The sequence below is a fragment of the Mauremys mutica genome, chromosome 1 (assembly GCF_020497125.1).
Source record: "Mauremys mutica isolate MM-2020 ecotype Southern chromosome 1, ASM2049712v1, whole genome shotgun sequence".
Taxonomy (NCBI): Eukaryota; Metazoa; Chordata; order Testudines; family Geoemydidae; genus Mauremys; species Mauremys mutica.
Window position 1 is genome coordinate 124,458,534 of NC_059072.1, and position 13,498 is coordinate 124,472,031.

General features: G+C 40.4%; 1 protein-coding gene across 2 annotated transcripts in view; it reads right to left on the reverse strand.

Moving 5' to 3' along the window:
• Window positions 1-7,438: 7,438 nt before the first annotated feature.
• The window catches only part of TTLL1 (tubulin tyrosine ligase like 1), a 40,789-nt gene continuing 34,729 nt past the window's right edge, over window positions 7,439-13,498 (reverse strand). For both annotated transcript variants that reach the window (XM_044994536.1, XM_044994528.1), the window contains exons 8-10: window positions 12,660-12,746; window positions 11,502-11,665; window positions 7,439-8,448 (exon numbers count right to left, since the gene is read on the reverse strand). In XM_044994536.1, coding sequence (XP_044850471.1) covers window positions 8,319-8,448; window positions 11,502-11,665; window positions 12,660-12,746 — 381 coding nt within the window. In that variant the 3' untranslated portion in view covers window positions 7,439-8,318. The remainder of the gene's footprint in view (window positions 8,449-11,501; window positions 11,666-12,659; window positions 12,747-13,498) is intronic.

Consider the following 13,498-nt stretch of genomic DNA (forward strand, 5'->3'; position numbering starts at 1 on the left):
TTTTCCATACCAGTCATGATTTTATAGACCTCTGTCATATCCCCCCTTAGTTGTCTCTTTTCCAAGATGAAAAGTCCTAGTCTTTTTAATCTCTCCTCATATGGCAGCCGCTCCATACTCCTAATAATTTTTGTTGCCCTTTTCTGAACCTTTTCCAATTCCAATATATCTTTTTTGAGATGGGGCAACCACATCTGCACGTAGTATTCAAGATGTAGGTGTTCAATGGATTTATATAGAGGCAATATGATATTTTCTGTATTATCTATCCCTTTCTTAATGATTCCCAAGATTCTATTTGCTTTTTTGATTGCCGCTGCACATTGAGTGGATGTTTTCAGAGAACTATCCTCAGTGACTCCAAGATCTCTTTCTTGAATGGTAATAATAGACCCCATTATTGTATATGTAAAGTTGGGATTTTGATTTCCAATGTGCATTACTTTGCATTTATCAACATTTAATTTCATCTGCCATTTTGTTGCCCAGTCACCCAGTTTCGAGAGATCCTTTTGTAGCTCTTTGCAGTGTGCCTGGGACTTAACTATCTTGAGTAGTTATTATATCAGTAGTATAACAGTTAATATTTAAATATCAAACCACCAGATGGCATGAAATTGTTCCCACAAATGTGGAGGCTTGAATGAGGCTATTTTAAAAATCAGGCTCACAATGTAAATTATCTTCTGGTTATACATCCACTTGTGTAAACTGGATGTTGATTGGTTAAGAAACAGAACTGTTTATAATTACAGAGCATTATTCTCTACATAGATGAGCCTGATCTAGTGTGTTCCAGTTTTATAGCTTAGCACTGTATGTCTTCTGTGTAAATATGTGCATTGTTTTTTTAAATCTATAGCAGGAAGCCAGGCAGGAAGGACTAGGGGACATTCTAGGCAGAAGTTCTACTGTGAAGCAGATGGAAAAAGTAGATTTAGGGACAATACTGTTTCCCTTATTCTAATAAAGCTCCTAAAGCAGAAGCAGAAAGCTATTCTTTGTGAAAGTTTTATCTCTATACTAAAGAATTAATAGAAAGAAACATTAGCATTTTGTGTCTAGTAAGCAAATCTGACCTATGTATCCAATTCTGGCAAAAAATATCCCCTGTATAGATGTGGTTATAACAATTATCCTGCCTGTGTTGTGCTTGTCTGTTTAATTATTCATACATTGCCTTCAGTCCAATAATCACTTGAGCATGTGAAGAGTAATATTTTAGGGAAAGGAGTTTACCTATTTTAGTTCTGCCTGTCAAGTTGTTATACTAGCTGAAGTCAGAATTTTTGCACACTGTCCTTTCCAATGTATTTTGCTCCCCTGGGGCAGCTGCCAAGTCTCTCCAAACTTCTTTGCACAGCAGACCACATTTTAGGATTGCTTGGCCGAGTGCAGAGGTTAGCTGCACAGGACTAAGGGGCTCCCTTATTGCCACATAATCATCTCTTACTCTCAAATGAGAGCATGGTAAGCCTTAGGCTTTCTCCAGTCCATCTAGAAAAAACTTTCTGGATGACCTGAGAGTGGCTGTTGTCAGTTTTGTCTTAATTTTAGATTTAGTTAATGAGCAGTACAGGTTAGTGTTTATCAGGAATAAACTATTTAAAATAAACTTATGTATATGCCCCCTTTGTTTCCTTCTCCCACTCCGGTTTTGGCCCAGATCTGCATTAGGTATTTAAGCAATGGGAGTTAGACACTTAAATACCCTTGAGGATCTGTACGTGAGGCCGTGTTGTCCTCATGCATGAAATACTGTCACTCTGTGTACTGGTTAGTCTGTATCAGCAAAAAGAACAAGTCATCCTTGTGGCACCTTAGAGACTAACAAATTTATTTGGGCATAAGCTTTCCTGGGCTAACACCCACTTCATCAGGTGCATGGAGTGGAAAATACAGTAGGAAGATCTATATACACAGAGAACATGAAAAAAATGGGTGTTGCCATACCAACTCTAACGAGACTAATCAATTAAGTAGGGCAGGCTGGGGCCGGGTCGCTCACTGCTGCTGCCAGAGACGGAGACTAAGCCCGAGCCCAGGGGGGGCTGCGAGCAAGAAAAAGAAATAAACACCTCGGCTGGTGAGTACAGGGCACGGGCCCCACCCCTGCTGCTGGTGCCAGGCCCCTGCTAGCCCCCTGGGCCACCCTGCCCCCCCCAAAGCATGGAGCCCCCCAAAGCTATGGAGGGGACGGCTCTACCCATGAGCGATGTAAGTTACACCAACTTAAGCGCCGGTGTGGACAGCGCTATGTTGGCGGCAGAGCTTCTCCTACTAACATACCTACTGCCGCTCGCTGCGGGAGAGTTCACTCCCATTCGCTTAGATCGGTTACATTTAGAGTTTACAGCAGTGCAGCTGCATTGCTGCAGTTCCACTGCTTTAAAATCTCTAGTGTAGCTGTAGCCTATATCTTTACTTTGTTTAAGTTCCTTCTAAAGAAGCACTATTTTTCATTAGGACCACACATTAAAAGAAAAAGCAGACACACAGTTTAACAATTGAGGTTCCCGCTTGTGATTTGCTCTCTGAATCTTGTCTTACTTATCTGTAAGTTCTTCAAGGCAGGGAATGTCTTCCTGTTTGTTTTCTCTACAATGCTGAGCACAAAGATAGTGGTTAATCACATATTTTCTACAATTTTTTTTATTCTTGTTTTGTAAACCCCTGTATGTGTAAATTTTTATATATTAGAACTAAGAATAATAATTTTTACCTCTGCCAAAGCTTGAAAAAGGACTTGAGGAGAAAGGGAAGCAGCCCAATACAACCACCCTGTGACTCATTGTTTTAACAACAAAGAGGGATCAGGAAGACAGAGTCATTCTGGTGGCAGTCTAAACAATTTTATTTTTCCTCTAAAAAGAGAAGGACCAAACCTCTGGTTGTTCACTTATATCCACAAACTCACTCTGAATTTGGGAAAAGGAGTGAATTTAGCCCCACTGGACTCAGTTTATTTGACTATTTATATGGTCATCTTATTTGGAAGTGACCTGTTACACACACGTTTATGGGTCCGCAGGAGACCATCACAAAGACATAAAATTAACAGCATACACAATACTATAAAATGCTTTGTTATGGACAAGAGGCTTGAGTCATGGCCAGGACTTTGAACTTGCTGACATTTGGGTGTTTAAAATTAAAGTCACAATCTCCTATCATCACTATAAATTACATACAAAAATCTGTGATCACATTACATTCATAAACATTTTGAGAAGGTTATGGCTTGTAAAATACCATTTTGCAAAGATATTTTACCACTGTGTTCAAAAACAAATTAAGAATATACTTTCCCAACAGAAAGTGATCACAGATGAGAACCAGCCTCAGTTGCAAAATGACAGACAGCTGTGCTACTAAAATGTCCTGAATATAAACAACATACAGATGTTCTATACCTTTGCCATGCTCTGTGTGAGAGAATATTATGCATGACCCAAACATATACATATAAACTTAGTATACACCATACTCAAAATCCTGGCTCTTTTGACTTAAATGGCAAAACTCCTCTGACTTCAACAGGGCCACAAATTCACCCAAAGTCAGCAGAGGAAAACAACATGATTGAGAGAGATTTATTTATTTATTTTAATTTAAAGAAGGTCTAGCTCTGTAACAGGTGGACCCCTGAACGCCCTCCACCTCTCCCCTTTTAAAAACAAAACAATTGCATAAAAACACCCAATGTGAATAGCAGGAATGAACCGGTGCTGATTTGTCATCACTGTATCAGGTATAAAACACGATTTAAAAAAACACAGACAAGAGATAAACCAAACAGAAATGCTGTCTTTGTCACAGGGATGTGAATTTCAAAGGCAGGAACCCAAGAAACGACAGCAAGTGCCTCCTAGTTGCGCTTAATTGTCACAGGATGATGGAGGTTTTGGAAACAACTATGTCCCCAGCCTGGTTAATGCTGAATGTGAATTAATGGAAGTTAAACCTATCGCAGAGCTGTACATTGGGATAAAGTTAGTATGTTACAGATGGATTTAAAAACATTGAGGGAGATGGTTATCTCTAAAAGGCAAAGTGTCCTAGAACTAAGGAACAGGCAAAGCCAAGGCAACAAGGCACATTCCCTACTACACATAAAAGTGCTAAGGAAGGAACTGTGGAACACCAGTGATGCCAACAGTAACAGCATCAGTTAGGGGCCACTCACATATACAGAATATTATCATCTATTACTTCTATTGCAGTCATGCCTAGCTGCCATAACCAAGTCAGGGTCCCATTGTGTTAGGCACTGTACCAATAGGCCGCAAAAACCTGTCCCTTCCTCAAAGACTTACTCTTTAGAATGTCAATGGGATGCCAGAACTGAGCAGCGGCATCATGAGCGTGTTCTGCTGCAAGTCTTTCTGCTAACAGTAGCACTTGCCCCTGCTATCTGTTGTGCAGTGGCCTGTCCTCTAAATCAGTGGTTTTCAACCTGTGGTCTGTGGACCCCACTATGTCTAAGATTTCCAAAAAGGTCCCCATCTCCATTTAAAAATTTTTTATGAGTCTCCAAATGAAAAAAAGGTTGAAAACTGTTCTAAATTGTCCAGTAATGAAAATCCAATTTAGCCTCTTACATAGAATTATTTCTCTGTCAGCACAAGTTAGAAAAATAAGACTGGATTAGTCAAAAATGAAGCTATCTACTGATACCACCCAAGGACTGCATAAGGATCATAACTGGCAAACAAATGGAGAATGGAATCAGAAATTAATGTGTCACGACATTAGGCCTAAATGGATGATGAAGTAACAAGGGTATGGGCTAATTCCACCCATCACGCCCTTTTGGATGGACTTTGAGAATTAAAATGGCAGTGGACTCCTGGGAAAAGGCAGGCAGGCCTCTGTCCCACTCCAGAGACTGTGTCCTTCATTGGGGACCCTCAGTCAACAGGACACCCAGACCTGAACACAAGTGGTGACACCCTGTTATCACTAATGGACCAGGAAGGACCCCAGTCTGATGCATGCAAGATCCTGCTGTCTTCCCTTCCCTCATGTTCCTTTCCATCCCCCTCTATCTTACCACCTTGGTTTTTCACCTGATCCTGAGACCAACTGCACTGCACAGCACCAGTATGATGGGATGAGACAGCTCATCCAGCTTTGCCCAGCCTGAGAAGGACCAGTAAAGGAGAGGTACTTGACTAGACCACCCAGATGGGATCCCAGCCCAGGGAAGTGAGCCAGGGTTTAGAGAAACAGCTGTAGTGGCTGATCTGACAGCCCAAAGTATCCATCTGTGACTGAGATCAACAAAAGCCATACTGTATTTCCCCTCCTGTTTTGCTATCCTATCTTCTCACCCTTTGACTGTCTTGTCAAAAACAGGAGAAGTATGACCACTCAGAGCAGTCCACTTGAAATTCAACAAGACTAACCACTTCTTCCCCACTAAAAAGGATTGCTTGACAGAATAAGAAACTAATAATTATTCTCTGTCTGAAAAAGGGCCTTTAATAGGTTTTAAGTGTTTTGCGTAACCACTCAATTTCAATATGCTTTGTTTTAATTTTTATTCTTTTTTCTCTTGTGTATCCAATAAGTTTCCAAACATCTGTATTAATTTTTGAATGTGCTTGCCATGAAATGGTCAGTTTTCCTGTATTCCAAACCCCAAATCATGTTAACTGTTTAATGGTGTACAGTGCTAAGATCATACTATCACCTTTGACTTCAGACCCATTTATTCCACTGAAATTAATACAACATATTCCAGGCCTGTTCCTGCTCGTTCACATTAGCTCCCATCTTAGAAGCAGGCTTAGTAATGTCACAATGACACTAGTGAAATAAAACTTAATTATACATAAAGGCAAAGAGTTTGATATTGACTGCAAAACAGTCTGATTTCTCCATACACCATCTTCACCCCACTAAGTCCCTTCAACGAAGTACTCACAGAAAAAGGGTAATGAGGTAGTACACAATACATAACAGCATTAGAGAGACTACTGTAATGGAACTATGAGAATGAATGTAGCCAAATGCTACCAGATAGATACACTGTGCATGGATGGGATGTAGAAAGGGGAGAAAGAGCCAAGAATCACAGTTTGGATGTTCTGAAATGAGAAAAAAATGGAGCTATAAGAGATTAAGAAATCAGCCATAGTGTTTAATATGGAGATATACCTAGAACTAGGAGGGACCTTGAAAGGTCATTGAATCCAGTCCCCTGCCTTCACAGCAGGACCAAGTACACTCCCTGGCAGATTTTTGCTCTAGATCCCTACATGGCCCCCTCAAGGATTGAACTCACAACCCTGGGCTTAGCAGGCCAATGCTCAAACCATTGAACTACCCTTCCCCTGTAAAATACTCCTGTTTGCAGTGTAATATTTCCCAAGGCCTACACTATTGCACATTTTCTAGCAACAGTGGCTTAGAAGGTGGAGGAGGAAACATCTGCCCTTAAACAAGTCATCACTAATATGGCATTTAACATCTGACCACAAATCTATTCCAGACATAGGTTTCACCCTGCCAAGGCTCAAATGTACAAACAAGACCCAGAATGAGGGACACAACAATACATGAGGAAGCTGGATATGTGGATTTAACTTCTTTATCATATTAAAAGTACTCCTTAATCTCAGTTCAACACAAACTCTGATGACTTATTACAGAGCTCCTAATGAAGGGGGTGAATTCCCATAATTTTAAGGACCAGGGATTTGGTAGAAAGACAGGCCAAATTTTGCATTTGACTTTCTATATTTAAACAGAACATACAAGATTAACAATGATTAGAATTGCATATAAAATGTCCCTCATTCATTCTATATGGCTATTAATCGTTTAGGGAGATCCAGGTGCTCAGCAGAGATTTATTATGATAGCACAAGTACTTTTGGAGATTTCTTTCTCCCCCAAAATTTGAGCTGTATGTTAAAGCAGCTATAAGAATCTTCTTGATGAGTGTTAGAATTGTACATCAGAGGTAACAGCCAATCATACAATTGACTAGTTTATATATATAAAATGTTCTACTAGTTAAAAGACTGCAATCATTGCCTTTTTAACTTCTCTGGCTTTGTGCTATTTGTAGCTATTGTACTTTCTGACATCAGAGTAATAGGAGATGGTTTATTAGATGCAATGGAATTTTGTTAGAGAACATAAAATATGTAAAATACAAACATATCTATATACATACATATATAAATAAAGAGTTGTATAGATGCAAGCAAAAATCTACAGGCATCACTGAGCAGTGGGGTTGACATTAATTACAGTATGTTCAAGAGGAAAAGCAGGAAGAAGTTTATTCAGGTATGTCCAAAATCACCTTAGAAGTAAAAATAAATGTCACGTGATAACACAGAAACTTGCTACGTGAGAGATTCTCCCCTTCCATGTAATTTTAATTCCTGAGGAGTTGCAGCTTCAACACATCTGACAATCTCAGTATTTGGGGATGTATTTATTTTTAAATCTCAACATTAGCTAAAAATCATTAACTGTGCATTGACAATCACAGCTCAGCAAGGGTTGTATTGTAAATGTTGCCAGAAGAGACTGCACTTGTATCAAGGAATTTAATTGTCATCATGCCAATGTAAACTATACAACAATGATAATGCCCAACACTTCTGACCTTTCTGGATTCTATTTTCAAGATTAATCCTGGAACACAGAGGAATGACATCCTGAGATCCAAAATTTTTTCTAGGTTTCCTACAGAACCTGTAATCAACCCTGACTACAAATTTTTGACACACACAATTCATTACAAAGGAGTTAAAACTGTATAATAAATTACAAGTGTAGAGATAGATTACTTACAATGTACAGTCTGGAAAACAAAATATTGAACACCAAACCAGTGGTTCGCTTAAAAATAAATATTTAGAGTCAACACCAGATTTCTTAAGAAGGTTCTTTAAGAGAGTTATAAGCCAAAACAGCCATTTGTTGAAAAAATATCCATGTTTCTCAAGTCTGAGTAGTTATGCTTTTAAAAGTTTAAAACTATGAATATGTTAATTCTTTATATTACAGTAAATTTGCTATAGCCACATGCAGCATAATACTCTTGCAGTAAACTAGTGAGTTTACTATTAGAATAGCTGATTAGGTGCCTTACTTTACACAGATCTTTCTCATATTGGTACAAATATTTCTTTGACGTATTTTGTCCCGTTTCAGAGTTATTAACTCCCATACACAATAGAGAAGGAAGCCATACAAAGGAGACAGCCCCAAGTGCTCAGTTCAAAATTTCCTGCCAAGGGCATCGCACTGAATTTCAGTAAGATATTACTGATTTGATATTAATGATTTTGTCACTACTTCCATGTGGTGAGCACGGGCTTTCCTGAATCTCTTGCTCGATTTCCTTTTAGTCCAATGGATTGCCCAGAACGGCTTCTCAAATCACGATCAGCTCCATCACTTTGTGCCATCTCTTCATCATACCTAAAATATAATAATTTTTTCAGTGTCTCAGTCTCCTAATCACTGGACAGCAGAGATCATAAGAATGACCTTTCCTTAGTTCTTTATTGTTTAATATTTAGCATTCACATTTTTAAAGTATGGATCTGTAGCGAGGTGGCCTGGCTCCCAGCCGCGCCTGAGAGGGTCGAGCCAGAATTGGCGCCGAAGTGGGCGGAGCCACCGCCGCCTGTTCCCGCCCCCCGGAAGTCAAGGGGCGGGACAGGAAGTATAAAAGCCCAGCCGGAGAAGCCAGACGCTGGTGCCCGAGCTCCCGCTGGGCCGAGCCTACCCCACGCCCGGTACCCAGAGGAGCTGCCTGAGCTTCCCCGCGCCCGGTACCCAGAGGAGCAGCCCATGGTATCCCAGCGCTCAGTACCCTGAGGAGCCCATGGTGTGGGACACTGCGGAAGACGCTGGGGATACACAGGTACCAATGGAGGGGGAGATTGGAAGTGGCCCGGGGGTAGCCGACCCCGTCTGGCTGCAGCAGACCCCAAGCCAATGTCAGTGTGTTGCGGCCAGGATCCCCACTGACACAGCAGCAGACTAACTACCGCTGTTAGGGCCCCAGGCTGGGACGCAGTAGAGTGGGCGGGCCTGCGTCCCCCCTGCCACCCTCACTCACGGGTGGCAGTCTCCCCCTAATCCCAACGCTCAGGCGTAGGAGCCTGGACTTACCTCAGTGTCTGCTCAGCCCCTGCCTAAGGGTCTGAGCCCTGAACTGCTTGCTGTCCGCCCTGCCCAAGGGCCTGGGCTTATGTATTGAACTGTGGGTCTGCTCAGCCCCTGCCTAAGGGCCTGAGCCCTGAACTGTAGTGTCTACCGCCCCGCCTTGATTTAGGGCTCGGGCCAAAGTATTGCCTGTTTGCTCAGCCCCTGCCTGAGAACTGGAACTCTGCCTGAAAGTAGTTTGCTGCCCCGCCCTGACTGAGGGCCTGGGGTTAGATACTGAACTGATTATTTGCTCAGCCCCTACCTGAGGGTCTGAGCCTGGAACTGTAGGGCTGTCGCTCGCCCTGAGTTAGGGCCCGGGCTAATTAGATTGTTTGTTCGCTCAGCCCTGGCCTGCAGCCTGAGCCCTACCTTACCGTTGGTGCCCCGCCCGGAGCTAGGGCCCGGGCTAAAGAGACTGATTTCCGGCTCAGCCTGCCTGAGGGCCTGAGCCCCCCCGACTGTTCTTTGCCCTCTCGGACTACACTGCCAATAGCAGACACGTGTAGCGAGGCGGCCTGGCTCCCAGCCGCGCCTGAGAGGGTCGAACCCCAACACCGGACGCTTACACGATCCTATTCTATAAACACTCACACTACATGAATAGTTCATTTTAAGATGCAACGCCTCACATAAGTTATTCATGTGGGTAAGCATTCACAGGATTGAACCCTATGACATTATAATAAAATGAGCCCTATTATACTTCAAGTATCAGAGGGGTAGCCGTGTTCGTCTGGTTCTGTAGAAGCAGCAAAGAATCCTGTGGCACCTTATAGACTAACAGACGTTTTGCAGCATGAGCTTTCGTGGGTGAATACCCACTTCGTCGGATGCATCCGAAGAAGTGGGTATTCACCCACGAAAGCTCATGCTGCAAAACGTCTGTTAGTCTATAAGGTACCACAGGATTCTTTGCTGCTTCTATTATACTTCAGTAACGATTTATGAAAAACAGGCACATCATCATCAGAGTTTCTATTATAGCAGACACAAATAATTGTAGAGCTTGTGAAACTATTTGAGGCATGTACTCCTGCATTTCTTTTCTCATCACTTCGTCTAATAGACTTGTGTGTAAATAGAAACATTAGCTTGCTGCTTATGCAGTAATGTCACTATCCAGCGTATCAAACACAGAAACAACTGGAACATCAGAAAAGTCAGATTGTGACACGAGTTAACAGAATTAAGCAAGAAGGGTGGGCTGATTAGATAATCAAGATATAAGATTCAATCTGAACACAATCTATCAGTATCAGAAGTACCTATAAATTTAATATATTTTTGATATGTATTTTGTAAAGCTTGCCACAGTGACAAGTATCTCTTTAAATGTACAAACTCAATATGGCATGAAATAATCCCACTATCCATTGATTTAACAGTTGCTGGAGGCATCCAACGGCAGAATTTGACTCTAAATATATAAATGCCAATAGTCAAAATAGAAAGACACAGCTACAATATTTTTCAGTCAAACAGGATTCCATCTGTACCTATTAACTAATACTAAATGCAGATCATCAGTGTTCATAGCTATCACATAGCTAACATTAATTATAAAGGTATGCTCCAATCTTGCAAACACTTATGTATGTGCCCAAATTTACTCTCATGCATAAGTGTTTGCAGAATCGGGGCCTTAGATAAAATAGATGGCATGAATTAGTGCATCAGCTAATATACTGTACTACAGTACTATTAATTCCTGACCAGGCTCTCAAACATTTAGCTTTTGATTACAAATTCAGTATCCCCCTAAATGAATAAGCCCATCTCAGACATTCAAATAGGGATACTCTTTTTCTAACTTCCCCCTTCATCGCACATTCATTCTACCAGATTAAAAATAATCTTGCAATTCACTGTTTTAACATCCCATCAATGAATCACAACAGTTGGGTGACCATTCCCATGAATTAAGAGAGTTTTTAAAATTTTCTTGGTACATATAATGCATTTAACTGTTACCCACACTTTATACTCAGTCTAAAATACATACTATATATGTGTTGGATATATCTTTAAGAGTGAAATTCATTTCCCCAACATATACCCTCAATAAATCAACGTTTTTGACGGTGAAGTGCACGGGCTCACCAGGAAGGAGACATCAACCCACAACTAAGGCCCCAGGCAGGAGTGCAAACACTTGGAAGCTGCTATTCCAGCCCTAAACATGGTAATTAAGTGATACAGAGCACTTTAGGTTTTTCCTCCACACCTGGATGAATGTCATCACATCTACATGGTTCTAAATTAATCTTCTCTCTCTCAAGAACATGTTCATATTTACATAGGACATTACTAAAACTTACAAAATCTCGTAATTTCCAAGAGCTTCTTTTGGTGGCGATTTATTCCATTTACAGTCTGGAATTTCACCATTAGGCACAGCAATGTTAAGTGTGTCATTAATAAGATTATATTTGAGGATACGATCGTTGGCTGTACTGGAGGTAAGAGAAGGGGAAGCATTGACCTATTAAAAACAAAGACATTTTATTTTCAGCAACTTCCTTTTGACAAAAATATGGTCCCCTATAAACTAATCATCAGCATTTCTTTTCTTTGAACAAAAGCATTGCAAGGAAACAGTGCATTTCCTACAGATTTTATTTTTGAAGTATCATTCATTCTCCTTAGGGTCTGACTGTAGATTTTTGTTGGGAGCAAGTTCATTTGTGCTAATCAAGCCGCCTCTGGGGATTTATACCTTTAGTTCACACCAAATAAAGAAGAGGCAAGTTTCTCACTCGCTTTGCCCCTTCCTAGCAGTTGTTACATATGGACCGGTGGGGCTCTTTATTCTGGAGTTATTGCTTTTTACCTGTATCCCTCCTCTGAACACATTTCCACACATTTCTCTGGCTGGCAAAGTAGGTAAGAAGTCTGACAGTTTTTAAAATGTATGCTTAACCATTATGTATAAAGATAAGATGTAGGGAAAAATAGGGTACTGATACATTAGACATGGGGTTTGGACAGGAGTTAACATACCATGGAAGTTTGTATAATTCATACAATAAATATATACAACCCTGTATTATTTCAAGCTTATTCTTCTAATATGTGTATCCCTTATTTTCTAGCTTTCCTACAATTTCAAGCTGTGTTATATATAGTATCTAAGCTTTAGCAGGGTTAGATTTACACTGCACTGAGCCAGTGCCAATCCTCCATCTACTGGTGCACTAATAAGGTTGCTGGGATTCAGACAGCTCCTGGAGTCGGAGCACATCATGAATGCACCTGGATTTGGTTTTTGCTGACCAGACCAGAACACGGGTTTCTCCTGAATTCTGATATCCTGCAACTCCCACAGCCCATTTTGTTACCTGTTTTACTTTCCAACAGCCTTCCCCAAACACCTTCATCTGGAAAAGGGAAAACTCAAGCTCAGGTTTGAAAAAGCAGATGTATACTGTGAACGGAAATGGTGAGGAGGGTTGTTTATAAAATGTACATAACTTTACCTCAATAAGCCATGGTTTAAGCTTGTCATCAATGATAATGTCGTATCCATAGCACTCAAAGCAGTGTTTATCATTGTTCATTACAGGCTGAAACAAGTTAAGAAGAAATGTATATTAAAGAAGAAAGATTTACTAAGTAACTTGAAAAATTATACATTACTATAGTTCTCTATTATTATTTTTCTAGGTATCATGTACAAATATAATACCAATTGTCTATGGCAGCTTTCTTAGTACAAGTTTTCTGCTCTGACTTCCCAATACAACATTTTATTAATATATTTAGGATTCATTTTTTATAAAATGTCATCTTCTCAAGCTGTGTCTGAGTATTATCATACTAATCAGTGTATTAACAGAACATATTTGACTACAGCGCTTTCATTCAGTTTCACCTGTGTATCTTACAGCATCTGAGTATGAAAACAAGAGTGTTAAAGGCTTTCATGCCATAAGTGAAATTAGAAATAATCTTACATTTTCATGTATAAAAATACAAATTTACCTAATCATTAACACTTTCACTTTCAAATTAAATGTGACTTATCCAAAGACACTTGTTTATTATAGTGTTGTAATGATGCAGCAAAGATGGAGTTCAACCCCAAATACTGACTAGATCCTTATATTTAAAATACTTTAATCTTTATATCATTATATTTAGCTCAAGTCCACTATGGTCATGAAAACTAAAACAGGCTAGGGACTCAATAATGCTGGGATGGAAATTCTCAAGCGATTAACTCGTTTTCCAGCATCAGCTAAGGTCTTAAAGTAGGAATGCCAGGGCACCTCTTCTCCTGTGCAACATTCACCAGATCATTTAAAGCAGGGGTTCT